Genomic DNA, 21,843 nt, shown 5'->3' with positions numbered 1-21,843 from the left:
CTAAAATCCACTTCTCTAAGAACTTTTCTAAATACCACTACCTTTCTGCTCTCTACCCTGGAAGAGTTACACCTTTCTTACCCAGATTTTTTATAGCACTGCATACCTATGCAAATAACTTGCCTCATACTGTAGATAGTCATAGTTCCTTGGGTGCATACTTGTGTTTCTGCTCCCCTCCAGCCCAATGATCCCTCGATATGATGTGATGGCTAAGGTTCAGAAGGCTGTGCATAATTTTTGAAGAGAATTTAGTGAGTTACAGAACCGGGTCTATAAACCACAGACTATAACCTAGGTTCTAAGATAGGGTCTCTGACTCAAAATTTAGCATTCTTTTCATTCTAGCAATGAGCTAATAAATGAATGTATCTACAGTATGGGATCTCAGCACTGCTTTCCTGAGACCCATATCCAATTTTTTTCATTCATCCCCCATTATAAGCGTAGCCAATTCAGAGAACACCCAAAATGGGAGACTTCTTGTATTTTGGATGGACAACAGACCTAAAAGAAAATCATTGTGCTATTGCTGCACATATGGCCCTTCCTAGCATGCTTTGTGTTGTAAGGTAAAGAAGAACTTCAAGGAACTCAATGCCCTTTGCACTAATTCAGGTCTTCTGCATAGGTGGCATGATTTGTAGGTCCTCATTGCTCCTAATGCTCTTTTTTATTGTCCTACTGTGGGGTCCAAAGTGGCCACTATTAATTACTATTTTAGGTGAAGACAATGTCTTCAGAGGCTCCTATAAAAAAAAAATACAGTAAAGTACCTTAATTGATAGATGAGAAAATAAGGAAAAGTGTGTAGATAAACTTAATCACTATGTTATGTGTAAGGAGTAGGGATCCTTCTGTAAGAAAGTGCCCACAAGGCAATTCTGCTTCCACCCAAGCTTTAGTCAGAAACCAAAAAGGAAAAGGAACTGAATCTTTCTAGATGCAAGATCTGTGGAAACAGGTCATGAGGACTAAGCCGCTACTTTATTCTGAAAAAAGGAAGTTACTGCCAAGTAGTGTGAGTGCAAGTAAATGCATATTCCAGGCTATCCTTAGAGTCCTTAGGCCCTCACACGAAAGCTCACTGTGAGGAAGGGCAAGGATGGAGCACTTCATAAAGAAACCAGGGAATATTTTAATTGAAGAGGTCAGCAAGATCATCTAGTCCAACTTCTGATGGTTAAATGGAAAACCATGGCTAAGAGAGGGAACACAGTTAGCAGATCTGGAGCTGGGGCACAGAACTCCTGGTTCATGGAATATGGTCTTTTCTCTTGAACCTGGATTTATAAGACTATATGTAAATAGATTATTAATTGGGTCTTGAACACTTCTCTGATCCTACTCTGACTATATAGACTAATGACTGGGACTTGCGCACTGCAATCATTGAAGGTGACCCCAAGTATATCCTGAAAGCATTGCAGTAATTGCTTTTCCCATCTGCCATGCCATCGGGATTCATGACATAGAGCACTTCATAATGGGAATTAAGCACCTTCCTTACCGTGAATGGGTACTGCCAAAATATTGCAAAATAAGATGCTAGGAAGCAATTTGCTTCCTTATCATATCTTTTATGTCTCTTATAAAGTCTGACAATTAAGGTTTTGGCACCATTTCTTCCTTTTTAAGGTCAACTACAATACTTTTCTCCCCTCTCCTTATAGCCAATGTGGGAGAGTAGAAAAAGCCAAACATTTGGAGCCAGAAAGACCTGCATGTGGATTTTTTTCTACATTATTTTCTAGTTTTTTATCCTTAGGGAAGTCTCTTTACTTCTATGTGCCTCATCTTTCTCACTTATTAATAAGGATAATGAAAATATACTACAGAATTGTTGATTAAATGGGATAACACATGTAAAGCACATACAAAGCTCTTTAATACATATAAATTTCCTTTTGTAAGGTTCTTGGATGCCAGAATATGACCTGTGGTCAGAGCTGTGCCAGTAGGACCAGTTCCATACACATGGGAGCTATAATGTTTCATAGAGCCCCATGCTTAGAAAGACCCCACATTTGGATTAATGTTCTGCTAATGCCATTTTGAAATTCATTTTTTTTTAAATAAGGAGCCTTCATTTTCATTTTGGACTGAATTTTGTCAATTATGCAGCTGAGCCAGGGGAAGTAGAAAGGGTATTTTGGGTTTAGGAGGCATTCTGAGAGTGAGAGAACACACAATTTGGAGTTGATAGAAATGGATTCAAATTCTAGTTATGCCACTAATTTTCTTTTTGTTATCAGACATTTTCTCTCATCCTTCAGAGGCTCAATTTCTCAATTTCAGGATTCCCTCAGTAGCTCTGGGGAATGTCTTTGGTCCATAGGCAGAGGTGGGGCAGCCAGGAGCTTTTCGCTCTGACCCTCTGCAGCTCAGAGAGCCAGTATCTTTTGGAGGTTGTCTGGTAGTGGGTGGGGGCATGGTGGTGGGGATTATTGCTGCACTAGCAGACCCTTTCACAACAGCACTGTTTTGTCATTTTGCACCCAGATTTCCGTTGGCTAACCTCAGCCTTATCTTCCTCATTTCTGTTTCCTCTTGAAGACACCAAGGGCTCTTCAAAACACATGATGTTCCTGCTCACAGCATAAAGCCCAGTTCTCTTTGGCCACTGCAGGTTGGTTCATCACCAGGGAACCTGTGCCTCATCTGAGACTAAAGCACCACTCCAGTAACAGGTATAGTATTCATTTTTTCCCCTCTTTGTTTGGATTCCCAAGCTAGAGCAATGTCCATGGCTACCAAAGATTGCTTAGACCTGCCCATCACATTCTCCTTAAACTTTCCTGAGGGATCTTGGGTTAAGGGTGGGGGAGAAGAAGGTTACCATTGGCCATCTATCCTGGAGCTTCAAATTTGAGAAGGGAGAATAATATGTTCTCCCCATATATGCTATTTAGGAGATAAACACATGGAAGTGAAATGTTTTCTGGAATCGGGAGTCAATATATTTGAGTAACAGTCCTGGTTGTGCCATTTACCCATTGTGTAGTTTTAAGCAAGTCCTTTATCCATTATAAATTCATTTTTTTGCTTCTTCTGCAAAGAAGAGGAGAGGAAATGATGAGTTAGATTTTGTCTAGAGACACTTCTAGTTTTTATATCTCTTATTTTGATGATTGTAAGTCCTCTGTTGAGAAAGGTCATGAAGGTGATGCTGAGTAAATATCTCTGGGTGAGGCTGAACTGTGACTGAAAGAAATCCAGATTGCTCCTAGTATGAGAAGGCCCATATCAGTCAGTTTCACGGAAGGTCCTGTTGCTTGGTGTGTTAGCACTTCCAGAGTAAAGCAGTGGACAAATGATGACATTTTATGTAGCATGATGAATCAAGAGAAGACCTTTGAAATTTCTCAATATTGTTTCATGTAAATTTCCACTTCTTCTCCCTATGAGTCTGGCCAGCCTTTCTCAACTGAACCTGCTTTTCTTATATACACTCTATTGGAAAGGCATGCACTAGAAAATCAAGAGTGGAAATAATACTAATTTCAACTCACCCACCAACCCCTTCCATTAATATGGGGGCAATATGGTTTTTAAGACTCTTCAACTTCTAGTGTACTAAGAAGGAACCTTTACCACCCTTATATCTCTTCCTTTTTGATAAAGTCAGAAAAGCTGTTCAGGAGGCTGTGGACACCTCCAGTTTATCCAGGTCTTCTTACTTGAGCTGTAGCCAATAAGGATGATGATAGATGTAATCACCAGCTGTGTCTCCTTTGCCACCCTGAATGCAAATTTTATTAGTCAGCTTCCTTGGCTGGCCTTTCTCTACTCATAGGTCCAAGGACTGAGCCAAGTGGACTAATTTTTAGGAGACTCTGGAAAGCTCATTGAACTTTCCTAACAACTCTGCCAGGTAAGTCTTCTTATCCCCATTTCCTGAGAATAAATCTGAGGCCCAAGAAAGACTTTATCAATACCATAACTGGCTAGTTGGTGCCCAAAGCAGCATTAGAATCCAAGATTGCCTGACTCTTTTCACTCTGCCATATCTGTTGACAATGATTTTTGCTTTGGATACATTTCTGGATGGCTTGGGATGGATTGGGTTGGTAGAGAGAAAAATGAAGGAATGAGAAATACATTTAAAATTTTGAGGTTTGAAATCACTTCCAAGATCTTAAATTATAGGGGCATGTCATCCCCTTACCAACATGCATTCAATTAAGAGTTATAATAATAAAAACACTGATTTCCGCCCCCCACCCCGCTGAAAGACAAGTCTTCTGCCTTGGCCTCATGGGGCAGTTTTCTATTGTGCCATTTTTCATGACAATATTCAATATAGGCCAATAGATAAACTGCCATTGCTGGGAAGGAGATAAATTTGACACAAACATCTTGGAATATTTAACAACAGGATTAAGTGTTGCCAAGGGAATTCTCTTAGAAATTCCAGGCTTGACAATGCTCCTGGCAGCTTCCTTGTTTCCCCGATGGCTGTGGATTGAAAGATTCCAGTGCCTTACTGCCAAGACCACTGCCTGTCATTTGGCTTCCTTGATGATGTATCTCCCTTTTCCCTGAGAGATAAGTATAGCAAAGAGGTAAGAGGATTGATGAAGAATGTAGGAAGGCACAATGGATTAATATATGACACAACTCCAAACTGTGAGCAACTTGTATGACCTTTAGCAACTTTCTACCCCAACACGAGCCTTCATTTCCTCATTTATAACAAGAGTAGCTGAGACTAGATGCTAGTTCTTTTACAGCTGCCATTTTTGAGTACCAATGGTACAAGGGCACATTGTTAGGTAAGGCTGAGGTTATCAGAAATGTCTGTTTCATTTGTTTTGACCCTATTAAATCAATTGTCACTAGCCCTTGATTTCCTTCTGGCAGCACAACCACTATTGTCTTTGAGCATTTATTGTGTATCAAACAATGAGCTAAGAACTTTATGTACATTATCTCATTTCATTCTCGCTATAATTTATTAGGTACATACTATATTTATATTTATTTTTTGGGATGTGGAAAAAATGGAACAAAAAGAGATGAAATGATTTACTAAAATTTTCCAGCTAATTAATGGCAGAGCCAAGATTTAAGCCTATGTTCAGCCTCAATGCTTAAGTTTATATCCACAATATTGTAAAACATTATCTGGGAAGTTTGTGAAGGAAAGGGTCCTGGTCCCTTCTTGAGGTTAGGAAGGTAGGATGATAATGAAATTGTTCTCTCTTATGCTAAATAGAGGATCCCACTAAAGCTTGGGACCTTTAAAATGCCACAGTTATAAGACTTTGGCCTGAGGAATCCCCAGTTGAGCACTGGGGCCTCACCTGAAGTCTCAACTGGGTGCTGCCTACCTACCTTCGGGAATCCTCTTTTGATTAGGAGCCTTATGACTATTTTGCTCACTTCCTTTATTCTGGTGCTTTGGCTAGTCCATAGAGCCTGTGCAGTTTCCCTGGAGGCCAGGGTGTGACTCTTCTCTCTCTCTCTCTCTCTCCATCTAGGACTACATCTCCAAAGAAGATTTCACCTCCCCACTGAAGTCCCTGGCCCAGCTTCCTGCAGTGCCACGCTCCGTGTATTTGACAAGCTGAGTTGGACACTCCATGTGGTAGAGTGTCAGTTTGTCAAATACCCCAAGTGCGGCATGTGCCTAGCAGCTCCAAGCCAGCGAAGTTGGAGTACAACAATTAGATGATCAGTGGGATAAAGAACACACAACAAATACCAATTAAGGTCTCACAAGTTGTTTTAGGTAACTTTGTGAGAATGTAAGCATTGTGTCTGAGGTTACCAGTGGAAAAGTCAGACAGCTCTGAGAGCCACAGGCCTGGGTGGTGTCTACATACATTGTGGGAACCTGAAGGGGGGGGAGGTGGCAGGGTAGCCTTGAAAAGGTATCCAGGGTCCAGGGATGAAAGTGGTACTTGATTCATTATTTTTTCCCTTCACATCCCAGTAAGAAAACCAGAAGTCTCACACAACTATCATGGCAGGACTTAGAAGCCCATTTTTCTGATAGTCAGTCTTAGCTCTAAATGCACTTTGACCTTACCTATCTCTCTCCTTTTCCTCAGGCCTTTTCTCCTGAGAACATGATCCCCATTTCTTTCTGCTAATTCAATTCCTTTCCATATTTCCTTGCCCAGGCAAAATCAAGTTTCTGCAGGGACTTTTGAAAAATAAACCTATACTTTTTTCCTTCATTCTCAAATCACTTCTTGCCTGAGTCCTTCTATGAACCCCTTTATCTCCTACTTCCCAATAACACTGCTTAAATCATTAATGATCTTTTTCAGAGTATATTTTTGAATCCCCCCACTTGGTTTATGACAAGACTGTGTTTCCTTGATTGCTGTATCTCCATTCCATTTCTACCCCACAGGACTCTGGTTACAGAAAATACTCAATAAAGTTTTACTGATTGATCGACTTTCCACTAGTTCATTAGCTTTTGGCCTTTGGAACACATGCCACCTAGGCATTTTGTGAAGAGAAAAATCCAAGTGTTGTCACCACAGTGCTATAGGACATGCAAGGTATAGCTAACATAAATGGGTTTTCTTCCTGATATATTGGGTCAAGGGCTACAGGAGGATATTTTTAAAAAGTTGGTTTAGAGGGCAAACATGTCTTTCAATTAGTTGGTAACACAAAGCTATACAGGTGACTTGTTTCAGGATATTATAAAGCCTTTAATATTCTAATATTGCACTGGAAATTTCCAAGAGGGAGCTATAGAATGAAGCATTTCCCATACCTATCTGATTGTGCTGATTTTTGTTTGTTTGTTTGTTTGTTTTTGTTTTGCCTGTGGACCATCTCCTAAGTCTACTATTCTATCCCATGGAACAAAACCTGGGAAGCTGCCCTAGAAGAACTTTGTACTTTCCCTCTCTTCTGGAGATCTCCTCTTTTTACTTCTCTGCTTTCCCATGACCAGCCATCTACCTAAGATAGATCCTATGTTATCATCCCATTTATGTTTAGCCTTATCTTGCAGCTTTGGGGTAGCCCTATATCAAAGACTCTTTTACTGGCTTATCATGTGTGGAGAAGAATGTTCAGTTTGGGAACACAGATGATCTCCAGAAGTTTCTCTACTACAATGAATATATTCTCCTAGCAGTTCACAGACCTGAATCTGCTCTCTGTTCTACCACTGACTTGATGTGTTTGACTTTAGACAAGTCACTTTCTTTGTAGACTTCATTTTCTTATCTGTATTATGGGAAACTTAGAATCAATAATCTTTAAGCTCTCCAAGACGAGAGACTTTGAGATATCCTTGGGGGTGCATTTAAGGGAGTGGTGCCTGGATCTGGGGCTCCTTTTACCATGGCACATGCAACAAAGATTCTCTTCTCAACCTCAGTAATTCATTTCTCTAAAGATAGTAGCAATAAATAATGACTGTTTTCAAAAGCCGTGGGGGTCTGGACACAGAGATGTTTAATGAAGGAAACTGAGGTTTCCACTGGGGTGGGGGGGAGTGTTTCAGAGGATTGTAAACATGATGTGGAAGAAAAGGTTGCTCCTTTCATGAGCATCTGGAGATGACAAAAACGCTCAAGTTTTTACCATGGACTTGGCAGGTTAGTGGTGGTAAAGTGGAGGACTTCTCCTTGTTCACTTTTGTGTACTATTTTGAGTTCTATACTCATCCCAAAGGAGAAGAACTCCTGTTGAAACCTGAGCTGACCTTGACGTTGCATTGGAAACAAGTGGCAATATGTCAGGTTCCATGAATAATGGATAAGTTGATTTAACATGAATTACATGAGAGAGGGAAAGCAATATTGACCTGTCCCAGAGCAGGTCCTCACAGAGGAGACTGAAAATTTTTTTTAAATTATCTTTATTGTTGAAAGTTGTACAGATGTCCCCTCTTTTCCCCATTTTGGCCCCTTCCACCCTACTCCAGCCCCTACCAGGCCTTCACCCAACTATTGTCTGTCTATTGGTTATGCATACATGCATATAAGTTCTTTCATTGATCTCCCCCCTGCCCTTTTCCTTTGAGGATCCTCAGACTATTGCATGCTTCCATGTCTTGGAATCTATTTCATTCATCAGTTTATTTTGTTCATTAGATTCTACATATAAGTGAGATCATGTGATACTTGTCTTCTCTGATTGGCTTGTTTTGCTTAGCATAATAATCTCCAGATCCCCCCATGCTGTCCAGAGGAGACTGATTTAAAGGTATGCATGTGTGCACAAGTGCACACACACACACACACACACACACACACACACACATGCACATGCATACACACACATTCTTATTCCCCACTCCTATTTGAGGAGAAATACTTCTTTGCTCTGAGCCTCACTCCACATTGTAAGAAGGGACCAGGAGCTAGGGTTGAAGAACACAACTATTCAAAAATTTTTAGGATTACAGGAGATGAAAAACTTGAGGGTGGTGCATCCATACTTTGGAAAGAAGGATAACCCTTTATCTCTATGTTCATAGAATAAAGTTCCTTTTGAAACATCTTGGCAGAACATGTTACTTGTTAGATCAAGGAGTAAGGGAAGGGTGAGTTAAGAAGTGCTTTGAAAACCCCATCTGTGAGGAGGCAGCACAAAACCAAATACTGCATGCTAGCCTGTTCTCTGAATGAAAACTGAAGAGATGGGGAGGGGCCAGCCTGAGGAGAAGATGGGCAAGACTATACAATATGGTGAGAAGCTTGGAGACTATGGAGAATGGTGGCCAATGGGATTTTCCTAAAAACCAACCTGGCTGAGTGATTTAATCTTCTCTTTTAACTAACTGGGTTACTCAAGTAGGACCAAAATATTCCTCCCTCAACCTATCTATACTTCCCATTTAGCATTAAAAAAAGGTCTGCTGTATGCAAAAAAAAGGGGACTCATTTTTTCAGTTTTTTAATTGACATGGGAAGAGTCATCCAGATGAAACTGGCAGGACAATTGGGAAGGGGATGATGGAAGGCAGATGAGTACTATTTTACCAAAGAATCATTGTGTTCTAGCTGGGACCACCTCTGAAGTCTGATAAGAGTGGCATGAATGGGAAGGAAGAAAATAAAAACCAAAGGTACTATTGATGCTCTCAGAGCCCCAACCATATCAACTGGTCTCATTTTAATCATTCTCAGTAGGTCCTTGAAAGAAGACCAATACAACTAAGGTTGCTATTATGATTAGATATTTATTAAGCACCAAAAGAATATCAGAGTAATAGACTTGCAGCGTAAGAGCAGAACTGAACCCTGGCATGTTATATGACAATCACAATTAAAAACAATTATGGCCTGGGGGGAAAAATAAGTGATTATGGACATAACTGATCTCCTGAGCTGGCAGAGCTGAGCCTCTCTCTGGTCTTACAGTGACAAGAGGCCAAAGTTAATTGGTGTCTTAGTGCTATGGGAACTTCCCTCTGGTGCTTGGAGAGAAGCAGCAAAAGCCCCAGGCAGAGATACTGGAAAGGCTCAGAGCCCAACTCAGAAACAGGATTGCATGTGTGCACATGACAACTTCTTAGGGCTTACGCAAAGCCAGTCATACTTAGAAATATGAATGTTGGCAGAAAAGACATGCTGGGATAGCCAGGAAGATAAGGGGACCATGCAGAGAGCAGGGGTTAAAAGATAATCATGTCAGCAAACTAGTAGGGCAGTTTTAGCAGACACTCTTGCCCTTGATGGTCAGGAGCTCATAATCCCGGGGAACTGTGTGCAGCAGATGAGTGTAGTCATCATTTATCTCGGCGATGATCTGGTACTCCTGGTCCAGACAGGGTTCATCAGAGTAGTCATTGCCTGGAGTCCGGGTAGCTGGCTCTTCGCTGGAGCCGCCACTTTCGCAGATGGCCAACCTCATGGTTTCGCCAGAGTTGCTGGTCTCCCTGGCACGCACCCTATGGCCCAAGAGCCCACAACCCATAAGAAAGAACTTGAGGCTGGGACCCTGGTTTCCAACCCTTCTCCCCTAATCCTTGTCATCAAGAGATTCTGGGAACAGAGTGCTGGTGGACCTGAATTATCCTATGTGTTTGGTGGGTCACAACAGAGCATCAGGAGGTGCTTCAGAAAGGGAAAACTCTGTGCCCTGACTCTGAAGACTTTTGGGCTTAGGATTGTGTCTTTGACAAACCCACTTTCTGCTATAACAGTGACCTACATAATTGAGGGTAAGGAAAGAGTTAGAAGATAGAAGAGGAGAGGCTATCTTACCTGGACACTTCATAGATGTGCTCTAGAAAAGAAAGATAAATCAGGTCAGAATTCTCCAGGGGATATAAATAAGGGCTAAGTATAGACCTTGAGTACCAGTTAAAAGGTGAAGGAAGAGGAGACATAGAGGAGGACCTCAATAAGTTCAGCTTTCCAATAACTGGGAGGTATGGGGAAGGTGAGTTGTAACACAGGGATGTATGTCTTGGCCACTATGTTAATGCTGCAATGAACATAGGGGTGCATATATCTTTGTGAATACATGATTTTGAGTTTTTAGGGTATATACCCAGGAGAGGGATTGTTAGGTAGTATGGTTGCTCTATTGTCAACTTTTTGAAGCATCACCAGACTGCTTTTCATAGTGGTTATACCAGTTTAATTCCCACCAGCAGTGGATGAGGGTTTCCTTTTTCCACAACTTCTCCAATGCTTGTTATTGCTTCTCTGGTTGAAAATGGCCACTCTAGCAAGTGTGAAGTGGTATCTCAGTGTAGTTTTGATTTCCATTTCCCTAATTGCCAGTGAAGTTGAACATCTTTTCATATATCTATAGGTTGTTCATATGGAAACAACCAGTGTCCTACAATAGAGGAGTGAATAAAAAAGATGTGGTACATATACACAATGGAATACTACTCAGCCATAAGAAAGGGTGAAATAGCACTATTTGCAGCAACATGGATGGACCTTGAGAACATTATGCTAAGTGAAATAAGTCAGTCAAAAAAGTTAAGAACCATATTAACTCATATGTGGTATATAAAACTTAAACTTATGAATACAAAGAGTAGTGTGGTGGTTGCCAGAGAGAAGGGGTTTATAATATATGATGACAGGAGAAGATCTGACTTTGGGTGGTGGGCCCATGATGTGATATACGGATCTTGTAACAAAGAAACCCACATCTGAAACCTATGTGTTCATATTAACCAATGTTATCTTAATAAATTTAATTAAAAAAAACACACACACAGGAATGTAGAATTCTTAGGGAAAGGAAGAGGAAACACAATTGGTAACTGTCCTCTTTGGCATACTCTGACACAGGACATTGGGTTGGAGCAGTTATTTAGTGTGATGGGGAGAGGTACACTGGAACTGAATTCACTTCACACTCAGGAATCTTGCTGAAGATCCCTAGGGAGTCCTTGTGGGAAACTTGTCAGCCTGACCAGAGCCTAGACAAAAGGGGCTGAATTAGTCTGTTGTCAAGAGCCATGGCTTAACTTAAGCCATTCCTAAAGACACTCACCCTTACCCTGCACCCAGCAAGGGTCCTAAGATAAGTCACTATTGTCCCCTAAGAGGAACATCTATATTCCATGCTGGTTCAAAGGCTCTATAGCCTGGTACAAAGATGAATGTCTTTTGGTACTGTCCTCTAGGGGCATATAATCTTTCAGGGATGCAATCTGGAATGCATGTATTACATCACAACAAATTTAGAGTGGCATGCTGAAGACCACCTTTTGTCATTTGATAGAGCCTTGTATTTCCATGCCTTACCTCCTCCATTGGCCAGATAGGTTTCCTTATTTCAGAAATTGTGTCTATTGCATTTTTTTTAACTTTTAAGTTATTTATTTATTTATTGAATAAATTACATTTAAGGATACCATTATCATATGACCTGTCAATATGAGTTGTCTTTTTTTTAAAATATATTTTTATTGATTTTTTTCTATTGCATTTTTATATGCTCAGCACCTGGCACATATTAGGTACCCAGTAACTACATGTTGAATCTAATGGATACCCCAAGATCATCTCCCTTATAAAGAGGTAAAAATCAGGGATTTGGGAAAGACAATCCAGGAAGGGAAAAATGCATAAATGTGTGAAGTGTATAGCCTAGTTGCTGTTTGAATTCAGTGACTGGAAGTTAACCTTGGTGTAAGGGAGTGGTGGGAATAGAGAAGGTGAGCTAGAGTTACATTACAGAGGACTTTTTAATGAAATGCTACATTTTGACTTCTATTCCCTGGGCCACAAGGTTTTTGTAAGGGAAAATATCTGATATGGTTATAGTTTTTAACCAGTCTCATTGAGACTATGAATTAATATTTTACTTTTAGTACTCCTGGGATTTGTGGCCACTTGAGATATCTCCACTTCCAAATTTAGTCTCATGGTTCATAGCCATGCTAACTGGCCAAGACCAAAGCTGATACTTAATATTCAGAAAATGGAGATATTCAAAGCTCCCTTCCCTTCTTTGATTGGAGAGAACCAGGTGGAAACCAGGCTATTTGGTATTTGGAACTGCTACAGTGAAATAGACACACTAATGGAAGATAAAACCGCTAGTGCAGCAGGTATTGAGGTGTAGCTAAATTGTACTTATAAATTAACATCTAAATAATCTTTTCCCATCTCTGTTGGCTCACAGTTGTAAAATTCCCCTGACAACTGCACCTTAATCATGTCACCTGGGATTTGTGGCCAGTTATGGTTAATTAGCAGGGACTTTCAGAAGAAGGTGGTACTACAGCCAGGCCTTGCAGAATGTAAACAATTTGGAAAGGGGTAGTATTTCAGGAAGAAGGAACTATATGAGTAAATGTATAAAGGCTTAAAAATAACTTAGTGAGGTGGGACTCAAAAGAACTGTTGTCCCAGAAATAAGCTCACTACAGACTGATTCATTTGCCTCTCAGCATAATCGTTATGGCTTGTCTCATTTTCAGTTCTTATAAGTGTATTTCTTATATCACATGATCTCACTCATCTAGGGGAAATAATGAACGGCACAAACTGATTAACAAAAACAGACCCAGAGACAGGGAAGCATCTATCAGATTGTTAAACCTCAGAGGGAAGGTAGGGGAGGGTGGGGGAAAGGAGGAGAGATCAGCCAAAGGATTTGTATGCATGCATATAAGCCTAGCCAATGGACATGGACAACAGGGGGTGGGCATACATGGGGTGGAGTTTGGGATGGGAATGGGGGGGGGACAATTATGTGATACTTTAATCAATAAAGAAATTTAAAAAAAAGAAAATGTATGTATCTAAGCAATGGGAAAATACAGGGAAAAGGGAAAGTTAGTGACAGGTTAAGGAATTTGGACTTTCTTCTCTAGGCCTTGCAAATGCACTAAAAGACACCAAATATTTTAAAGCAAAGGGGTGATATGATTATCAATTAATTATAATCTTTAGCTTTTTTCTTTATTTGTGCACTTCGTGTTAACTCGGATCTTTTAAAAACATGCTGCCTTTATACTATTAAAGTGATAATTTAAAATATTTTATGCAATATTCCAGACAAAATTAATATAGTCAATCCAGTGAAATATTTTGCCAAATTATTAGACTTCATCTCTTTACATTTCACCTATAATCTTTTTTTTAATATATTTTATTGATTTTGTACAGATAGGAAGGGAGAGAGATAGAGAGATAGAAACATCGATGAGAGAGAGTCATCGATCAGCTGCCTCTTGCAGCTGGGGATATGCCCGCAACCAAGGTACATGCCCTTGACCGGAATCGAACCCGGGACCCTTCAGTCCCCAAGCCGACGCTCTATCCATTGAGCCAAACCGGTCTCGGCATCTCTTTACATTTCAATTGGTTGTTTTGGTACTGTGTAAAACTCAACCTAACTGTAATATTGATGATTTCTCAAGGTAATTGTAACCTTGAATTTATGTTCTAAAACAAAGAACTTTAATGAAGTAAAGACAAAAGGGATAAAATAATTCCTTGTCACTTGTAAGTAAGCTCTTTTATTGTATTGAACTCCAGGCTTTGACTCCATGACTTTTATTGCTATGTATCATTATTGATAAACTCCATGCTTCTATATTAAATCCCCTAGATAAATTGTAAGCAAGGTGAAGCCAAAGATTGTGACTTCTCCTTCTCTTTTATCATCATTAGACAACCCATTTCAGAGAAAGCTGTATTAGTCAGGATACCAAAGATTTGTAAATTAGTTTTTGTAAGTTGTATTATTACTGTTAGCTTGCATGTCTGACTTTATTTACCTCTACCCTCGCTCTTAAAACGGGCTGAAAACTCTTTGAGGTGCCTAACATAGTGCCAGAATTTAAACTCAACTATACTGCCAAAATGAATGAATGACTAAGAGTCACCGAGTCATACACATCACTCACCTTGCTGGGATGTCTTCCGGAAGAGCATAATATAAGTCATGATGAAGACAACTATACAGCACAGGACAATGATGAGAATTATGGCAAAGATAGGCAGGCCCTCTCCTAGAAGGCAAAATAAGACCAAGTGGTATCTGGTTAAAAATTTATACAGAAACAGAGACCAAAATTATCAGCCCACACCTATTTATTTTCCATTTTCCATCTTCTAAATTTCTTAGCTAGTCATAAAGACAAACAAAATCCCAGGCCCATGACAAAGACTTGAGAGGCTAGATAACCCAGGTATAAACAAGTTCTTCAAAACCCACTGGTTGATGGCTTGATAGGTCTGAGCCATGTTTTCCATGGGGTCAAGACATGAGGTTTTCACCTTCTCTTAAAGAGGAGAAAGTAGTATACTGACTTACCAGCTTCACAAAAAATGCTACCTTATTGAGATTCTTGTCATTTAATTCTGACCACAAAAATTTTTTCTTCACTCTCTGGCCAAGAATTCAGGTTTCTTTTTCCTCACACATATTTCCACTGAGTCCCCTGGGTTACCTATTCCAATCATGTATACTTACTGAAGGAAGCAAATAGATTTGGCTTTAGGTTCTGGATCTGTTATTTATTTGCTGTATTGATGGTGGTAATAAGAAATATTGATCCTCCAAAGATGTTCACATCCAAATCCCCAGAATCAATATGTTAGTTTATGTTGTAAGGGGGAGTTAAGGTTGCAGATTGATTTAAGGTTGCTAATTAGTTGTTATTAAGATGAAAATATAGCCGAAACCGGTTTGGCTCAGTGGTAGAGCATCGGTCTGCGGACTAAAAGGTCCCAGGTTCGATTCTGGTCAGGGGCATGTACCTTGGTTGCGGGCACAACCCCGGTAGGGGGTGTGCAAGAGGCAGCTGGTTGATGTTTCTTTCTCATAGATGTTTCTAGCTCTTTATCTCTCTCCCTTCCTCTCTGTAAAAAATCAATAAAATATATTTTTTAAAAAGATGAAAATATAATCTTGAATTGTCTATGTGGGCTAAATGTAATCACAAGGGTTTTATAAAAGTGAAAGTAAAATAAGAGTCAGAGAAATTTAAGGAAGCAACATTGCTGGTTTTGAAAATGGTGTGAGAGAACCAAAAGCCAAGGAATATGGGTAGCCTTTAGAAGCTGGACAAGGTAAAGAAACTGATTCTCCCCCAAAGTCTCCAGAAAGAACACAGCTCTACTGACACCTTGAGTTTAGCTAACTGTATCAAACTTCTGATCTCCATAATTGTAGGATAATATATTTGTATTATTTTAAAGCACCAATTTTGGGGTAATTTTTATAGCAGTCATAGAAAAGTAAATATAGTGAGTTTAGTAAAATTATTGACTAGGTCTTGATTTCCTTATAATTTCAATGAAAAGATTGGATGATGTCTAGTATACTGCAGCTACAATATTCTGAATCTAAATTCGATTCTGCTCAAGGGCATGTACCTTGGTTGCGGGCATATCCCCAGTAGGGGGTGTGCAGGAGGCAGCTGATAGATGTTTCTCTCTCATCTATGTTTCTAACTCTCTATCTCTCTCATTTCCTCTCTGTAAAAAATTAATAAAATATTTTTTAAAAAAACAGGTTTGGGCTATATCCAGAGACATCCAAGAAACTCTGCAACCAGGAGTGAAAAAGTACAGGAGTATTAAAAAGTCCACCATCAATTATAGGCAGCCAGAGGATGATGTCAGGAATAATAATCATCAAACTATTTAGCACCAATCAATAAAAACAGATGCTTATTATAGAACTAAAGTTTTAGAAGTCTCCTGCAATACTAGGCATCAACATTTTTGTTGAAGAACTCTGAGGTGGTCTGGAGAGTTCTGAGAAACAGAGTAGGGCATCCCAGGTGATAATGGGAAGCTCAGTATTAAAGGGAGCAACAAATCATTAATTAGTATAAAATTATTTTATTATTTTAACAGTCAATTAAGTCATACTATGCACAAGAACTCACTATAATCTCCAGGCGAAACACAAAAGAGTTTCTCATTGGGATTTGGATCTCTGAAATCACGATTCAGAGATTCTTGAAACTTAGGAGGAATCACAAGTCATTTGCAAGCTGCTTAGTGAACCCTGGTGAAAAGCTCCCATTACCTTTATCCGACTCAATGCTCATCTCTAGAAGATCTGGCTGAGGTCATGGACCCATTTCTATTCTTGATTAAAATGTTTGTTAAGTATATTAAAAATGAATCAGCTAATAACTCATCTACCAATTTCCTTAACCCCATCTGACTGTTCATCTCTGGATATAACTCTCACCCTCTTCATTCAACCTACCTTCCTCATCTCTAGGGTCTTCAATCATTATCTGAACCAAAGCATTGGTAGCAGAGTTGAATGACATAGAATAATGTATATTGTGAAAAATGTTAGTTGCAAAGTTTAAAGCCAAAAAGGAAGGGTAGAAGTTGTGACATTGTTCTTACTTGGTCCAGCATTGCTCTCCCCAAGGTGGTGATGCACTTCAGTGGTCCAGCTCCAGGATGAGTTCACTGTGGGCATTACTATGACAACAGGGCATTAGGGTGAGAGGGCCTTCTTCTGACCAGGAGCTTGGATGTAGAGACCAACTGCCAAGTTTGGGATCCTTCTCTGGACATCAGTGCTGAACTTCCCAGAATTTCTGACCATATCATTGACCACTAGTACTATGAGGTGAATTACCTTAGTTTACTACTGTTGGTAGTGGGAAGAAGGCCCAAAAAGAAAAGGCAACTTATTCAAAATCACACAGCAAGTGAGATTAGGAGTAGAATAGAAGTAGAATAGAAGTAAAAGGATTTGTTTTCCTTTTTCTCATGATATTATTCTAACTCTCTTTGCTTCAAGAGTTTTCACAAACATATATATATATCTCCATGGTCCCACTTCTTTATAATCCTTAAATTCTTCCTATTTTTATTTAAATTACATTATTACCTTGTTCTCTTCCTATCTTTCCTTTATTTCAATTATCAATACATTATAACCCAGATTATAACCCAGTGACCTCTTATTAGCCCATCTAATGGCATAGGGCCTTGTCCCTTGGCGATCATGACACCATTTCAGATCTCTATTAGTGCAAAATAACCGTATTAAAACTTACTTTCTGAAGAGAATTGCATGGTTGTAGGTGCCTCAGTCATGGTTTTGTTTGGCTTTGAGGAGTCTGCAAAAAAAAGGGGGGGGGGCTCAGTCAACGTTCCTGATACTCTTGAGTTAACAGTTTAATGACCTAGGAAAATTGGGATTTAAGTAAAGGTCAGTTATGTTAACACTTGGACCTGTCTTAATACTTCTCTAATGATGATGGAAAGTTGTATGTTACCTGTTTACACTTAAAATCATTCTAAGGCAGAATTATTAACCCCAAGTTCATAGACACACACACACACACACACACACACACACACACACACAAATGTATAGGTAGAGTCCATAGTGTCTTTCAACTTGTATGGAAAAACATTTTTACTAACTTTGAACAAACATTTTGCTGTTAATTCTCTTGAGAGAAATTTAGGAAATATCACAAAGAAGGTAGCTCTGGGTGATATCAGTGGAAATAGTAGAGTAATGACTTTTGACTATTTACCTATTCACAAAAACAATAAAATAACACAATTTTTTTTATCATCTTATTTTTTCAGAATTTGAGATATTAACCATTGGTTTGCATCAACCTAGGGAGCATTTATAGAAGAAAAATACCCCAGTCTTTATAAAAACTTGCACAGTTCATGATATTCTAACTTAATCCAGCCACATTACCTCACAACAGTCCAGTACTAGCCTTGAAATTAAACCCAATTTTAGGTGCTGAAGTAAGCATAACATTTAATTCCAAATGAAATTGTTGTTATTTGACTTGTGTTTCACTTTCCTGAAAGACGTGATTCAAAAGGCTTACTCAACATAACTCAACATAATAAAAGCCATATATGACAAACCCACCGCCAACATCATACTCAATGGACAAAAACTAATACCATTTCTCCTAAGAACAGGAACAAGAGAGGGATGCACACTCTCATCACTCCTGTTCAACATAGTACAGGAAGTACTAGCCATTGTGATAAGACAAGAAGAAGAAATAAAAGACATCCAAATTGGAAAAGAAGGAAAACTGTCCTTATTCACAGATGACATGATACTGTACATAGGAAACCTTAAAGACTCCATCAAAATATTATTAGACTTAATAAATGAATTCGGCAATGTAGCAGGATACAAAATTAACACCAAGAAACATATGGCATTTCAATACATCAATAATGAACATACAAAAAGAGAGACTAAAAAAGCAATCCCATTTACCATTGCACCAAAAAAAATTAAGATATTTAGGAATAAACTTAACTAAGGAAGTAAAAGACCTATACGTGGAAAACTATAGGACACTGAAAAAAAGGAGATAGAAGAAGACATAAACAGTTAGGGGTGACCAGACCTGCAAAGGAGGGCAGTTAGGGGTGATCAGGCCTGCAGAGGAGGGCAGTTAAAGGCAAATAGGCTGGCAGGGGAGCAGTTAGGCATCAATCAGGCTGGCAGGGGAGTGGTTAGGGGGTGATCAGGCTGGCAGACAGAAGCAGTGAGGGCCAATCAGGAAGGCAGGCAGGCAAGCAGTTGGTAGCCAGAGTCCTGGATTGTGTGAGGGATGTCCGACTGCCCGCCTAAACGGGCAGTCGGACATCCCTCAAAGGGTCCCATATTGGAAAGGGTGCAGGCTGGGCTGAGGAACACCATCCTCCCCTCCCCCGTGCATGAATTTCATGCACCAGTTCTCTAGTATTAATATAAACAATAACTGGGAGAGTTTATTGCCACCAGATCTGCTTTATGAAAAATTTTAAAGGACATTATTCAGACTGAAATGAAAGGGTACTAGATAGTTACTTGAATCAAAGTGAAGAAATAAAGCAGTAGTAAAGGTAAATTTTCAGCACAAAGAAATTATAAATGTATTTTTGTTTGTAACATTTTTTTCCTACCTGCTTTAAAACACAACCACAGAAAGCAATAATTATAAATCTATGCTGATGTGATCATAATGTATAAAATGTAACTTGTTACAATAATAGCATAAGAAGAGGAAGACTATAGCTATACAGAAACACAAATTTTATAAATTATTGAAATTAAATTGGTATAATCCAAAATAGATTAATGTAAATTAATAATTAATGGTAGTCCTTAGGGCAGCCACCAAGAAAATAACTAAAAATATATGGTATGAGAAACAAAAAGGAAATTGCAAGGTACACTAGAAAATATATATTTAACACCAAAGACAGCAATAAAGAAAAAAATAGAGGAATAATAAAGACAAGATATAAAAATTAACTAATTTCAAACAAATCTTACCTTATTAGCAATTACATTAAATGTAAATAAATTAAATTATTAAATTTAAAAGCAGAGACTGGGAAAATAATTAAGAGAACATAAATTATTTTTTTTTCCCCAAATGATTTTCCTCTGTTTTGACACCATGTATGTTTTTCATGGGTATCTTTCAATTAGCATTTTAGATGAAAGTTAATTTTCTAAAGTACAAATTTTTTAGAAGTAATTTACTTGCAGGATATTTTTCCTTACATGATATTTTCCCACTATCACCCCCTTTTTAAATTTAAATATTTGGAGGCTATTGGACATTTTATAATATAGTCTTAATAGCTTTTACATTTTTTATATATTTTTATTGATTTTTTACAGAGAGGAAGGGAGAGGGAGAGAGAGTTAGAAACGTCGATGAGAGAGAAACATCAACCAGCTGCCTCTTGCACACCCCCTACCGGGGATGTGCCCACAACCAATGTACATGCCCTTGATCGGAATCTGGGACCTTTCAGTCCACAGACCAACGCTCTACCACTGAGCCAAACCGGTTTCGGCAGCTTTTACATTTTAATTATTTGCTCTAAAATATGACTGCTTTAAGTTCATTACATGTTATGCAATTTTACCATGAGATGAACTGCCAAGTCAAATTTATAGAAAATATCCTTTTATTAACTTTTGGTTGAGAATATGTTTGTATATTTTCAGAAAACAACTCCAAGACCATGTGGATTCCTGAAACAGAGGAATTGACAGGAGTGCCCCAGCCATGAAGACAGAAGAGAATCAGTCCAGAGATGGCAGATGCTGAGAATGCCTTGCCATACTAGCAGACAGCAGCTGAGCATCCCTGAAGGATGCCCAGCACTAAACCAGAGACAGTAGGACCTGCATCAACACCATTTGTCAACCAACCAGATCTGAAATACTATGGCTGACACATAAGGAACTGCTTGACATTGAAATTGGGACTCAAGAGAACTATTGGCCCAGAAAGGAACTCACTACAGATTGATTCATTTGCCTCTCAGCACAACCATTATGCCTTGTCTCAGTTTCAGTCCTTATAAGGGAATTCCTTATATCACATGATGTAACACATCTAGGGGAAATAATGAACAACATAAATTGATAAACAGCCGAAACCGGTTTGGCTCAGTGGATAGAGCGTCGGCCTGTGGACTGAAAGGTCCCAGGTTCGATTCCGGTCAAGGGCACGTACCTTGGTTGCAGGCACATCCCCAGTGGGGGTGTGTGCAAGAGACAGCTGGTTGATGACTCTCATTGACGTTTCTAACTCTCTATCTCTCAATTCCTCTCTGTGTAAAATCAATAAAATATATTTTTTTTAAAATTAATTGATAAACAGAAACAGACCTGGAGACAGAGAAGCAGTGATCAGACTGTCAAACCTCAGAGGGAAGGTAGGGGAGAGTGGGGGCAAAGGGAAGAGATCAACCAAAGGACTTGTGTGCATGCATATAAGCCTAATCAGTGATCATGGACAACAGGGGGTGGGCATACATGGGGAGGAGTTTGAGATGGGAATGAGGGGATGAGGACAATTATGTGATACCATAATCAATATGGAAATTTAAAAAAATAATAATAATATAAATAAATAAATAAATAAATAAAAATAAAAGAACATAAATTATATGCCATGTATATTTAGGATTTAAAAATGCAAATGGATTGAAAATAAAGGATGGAAATAACAAGTGTTGTAGAGGTTGTGGGAAAAAAGGGAACCCTTATTCACTACTATTGGGAATATAGACTGGTGTAATAACTATGGAAAGCAGTCTTTCAATTCCTCAAAAATATTAATAATAGAGCTACCATATGATCTAGCAATCCAACTACTGGGTGTATACCTAAAAAAAACCAAAAACTATAAATCATGTATTTTCAAAGACATATGCACTCCTATGTTCTTTGCAGAATTGTTTTCAGTGGCCAAGACTAGAAATAAGCAGTGCTCCATTGTAGAGAGCACCTTGAAAGTCACATGAGAATTTCTTTAATTATTATCAGCTGAATCCAGTGGTGTTGACAGAGACATGTCCTGGAAACACACCTTGCCAGAGGCAGGTGTGTTATTAGCCTGACCTTCAGCTCAGGTGCCAGGTGGTGGGTTTCATTATCTAAATCCAGCCA

At 39.1% G+C, this 21,843-nt stretch overlaps 1 protein-coding gene and 1 long non-coding RNA gene across 6 annotated transcripts in view; one reads left to right on the top strand and one right to left on the bottom strand.

Annotated features, from left to right (window-relative positions):
• The first annotated feature begins 2,581 nt into the window (after positions 1 to 2,581).
• Positions 2,582 to 21,232, top strand: LOC311614715. 3 transcript variants are annotated; one of them, XR_014793700.1, is made up of 3 exons: positions 2,582 to 2,690; positions 3,763 to 3,874; positions 5,484 to 9,029. It is a non-coding gene; the product is annotated as an uncharacterized lncRNA (long non-coding RNA). The 3 variants fall into 3 exon arrangements; XR_014793701.1 differs by having other exon boundaries at positions 2,629 to 2,690; positions 3,797 to 3,874; XR_014793699.1 differs by lacking the exon at positions 2,582 to 2,690 and adding an exon at positions 20,392 to 21,232 and having other exon boundaries at positions 3,574 to 3,874; positions 5,484 to 6,518.
• The window catches only part of VSIG4 (V-set and immunoglobulin domain containing 4), a 36,811-nt gene continuing 24,111 nt past the window's right edge, over positions 9,144 to 21,843 (bottom strand). Inside the window, exons 4-8 of one of the 3 annotated variants that reach the window (XM_084869685.1) lie at positions 17,447 to 17,509; positions 16,785 to 16,862; positions 14,315 to 14,419; positions 10,191 to 10,212; positions 9,144 to 9,874 (exon numbers count right to left, since the gene is read on the bottom strand). In XM_084869685.1, coding sequence (XP_084725811.1) covers positions 9,637 to 9,874; positions 10,191 to 10,212; positions 14,315 to 14,419; positions 16,785 to 16,862; positions 17,447 to 17,509 — 506 coding nt within the window. In that variant the 3' untranslated portion in view covers positions 9,144 to 9,636. The other 2 variants (XM_084869687.1, XM_084869686.1) reach the window with 2 other exon arrangements.

Source organism: Pipistrellus hanaki (assembly GCF_964339955.1).
Source record: "Pipistrellus hanaki genome assembly, chromosome: X".
Classification (NCBI taxonomy): Eukaryota; Metazoa; Chordata; class Mammalia; order Chiroptera; family Vespertilionidae; genus Pipistrellus; species Pipistrellus hanaki.
The sequence above is the reverse complement of the archived record's forward strand: the minus strand, read 5'-3'. Positions and strand labels throughout refer to the sequence as shown.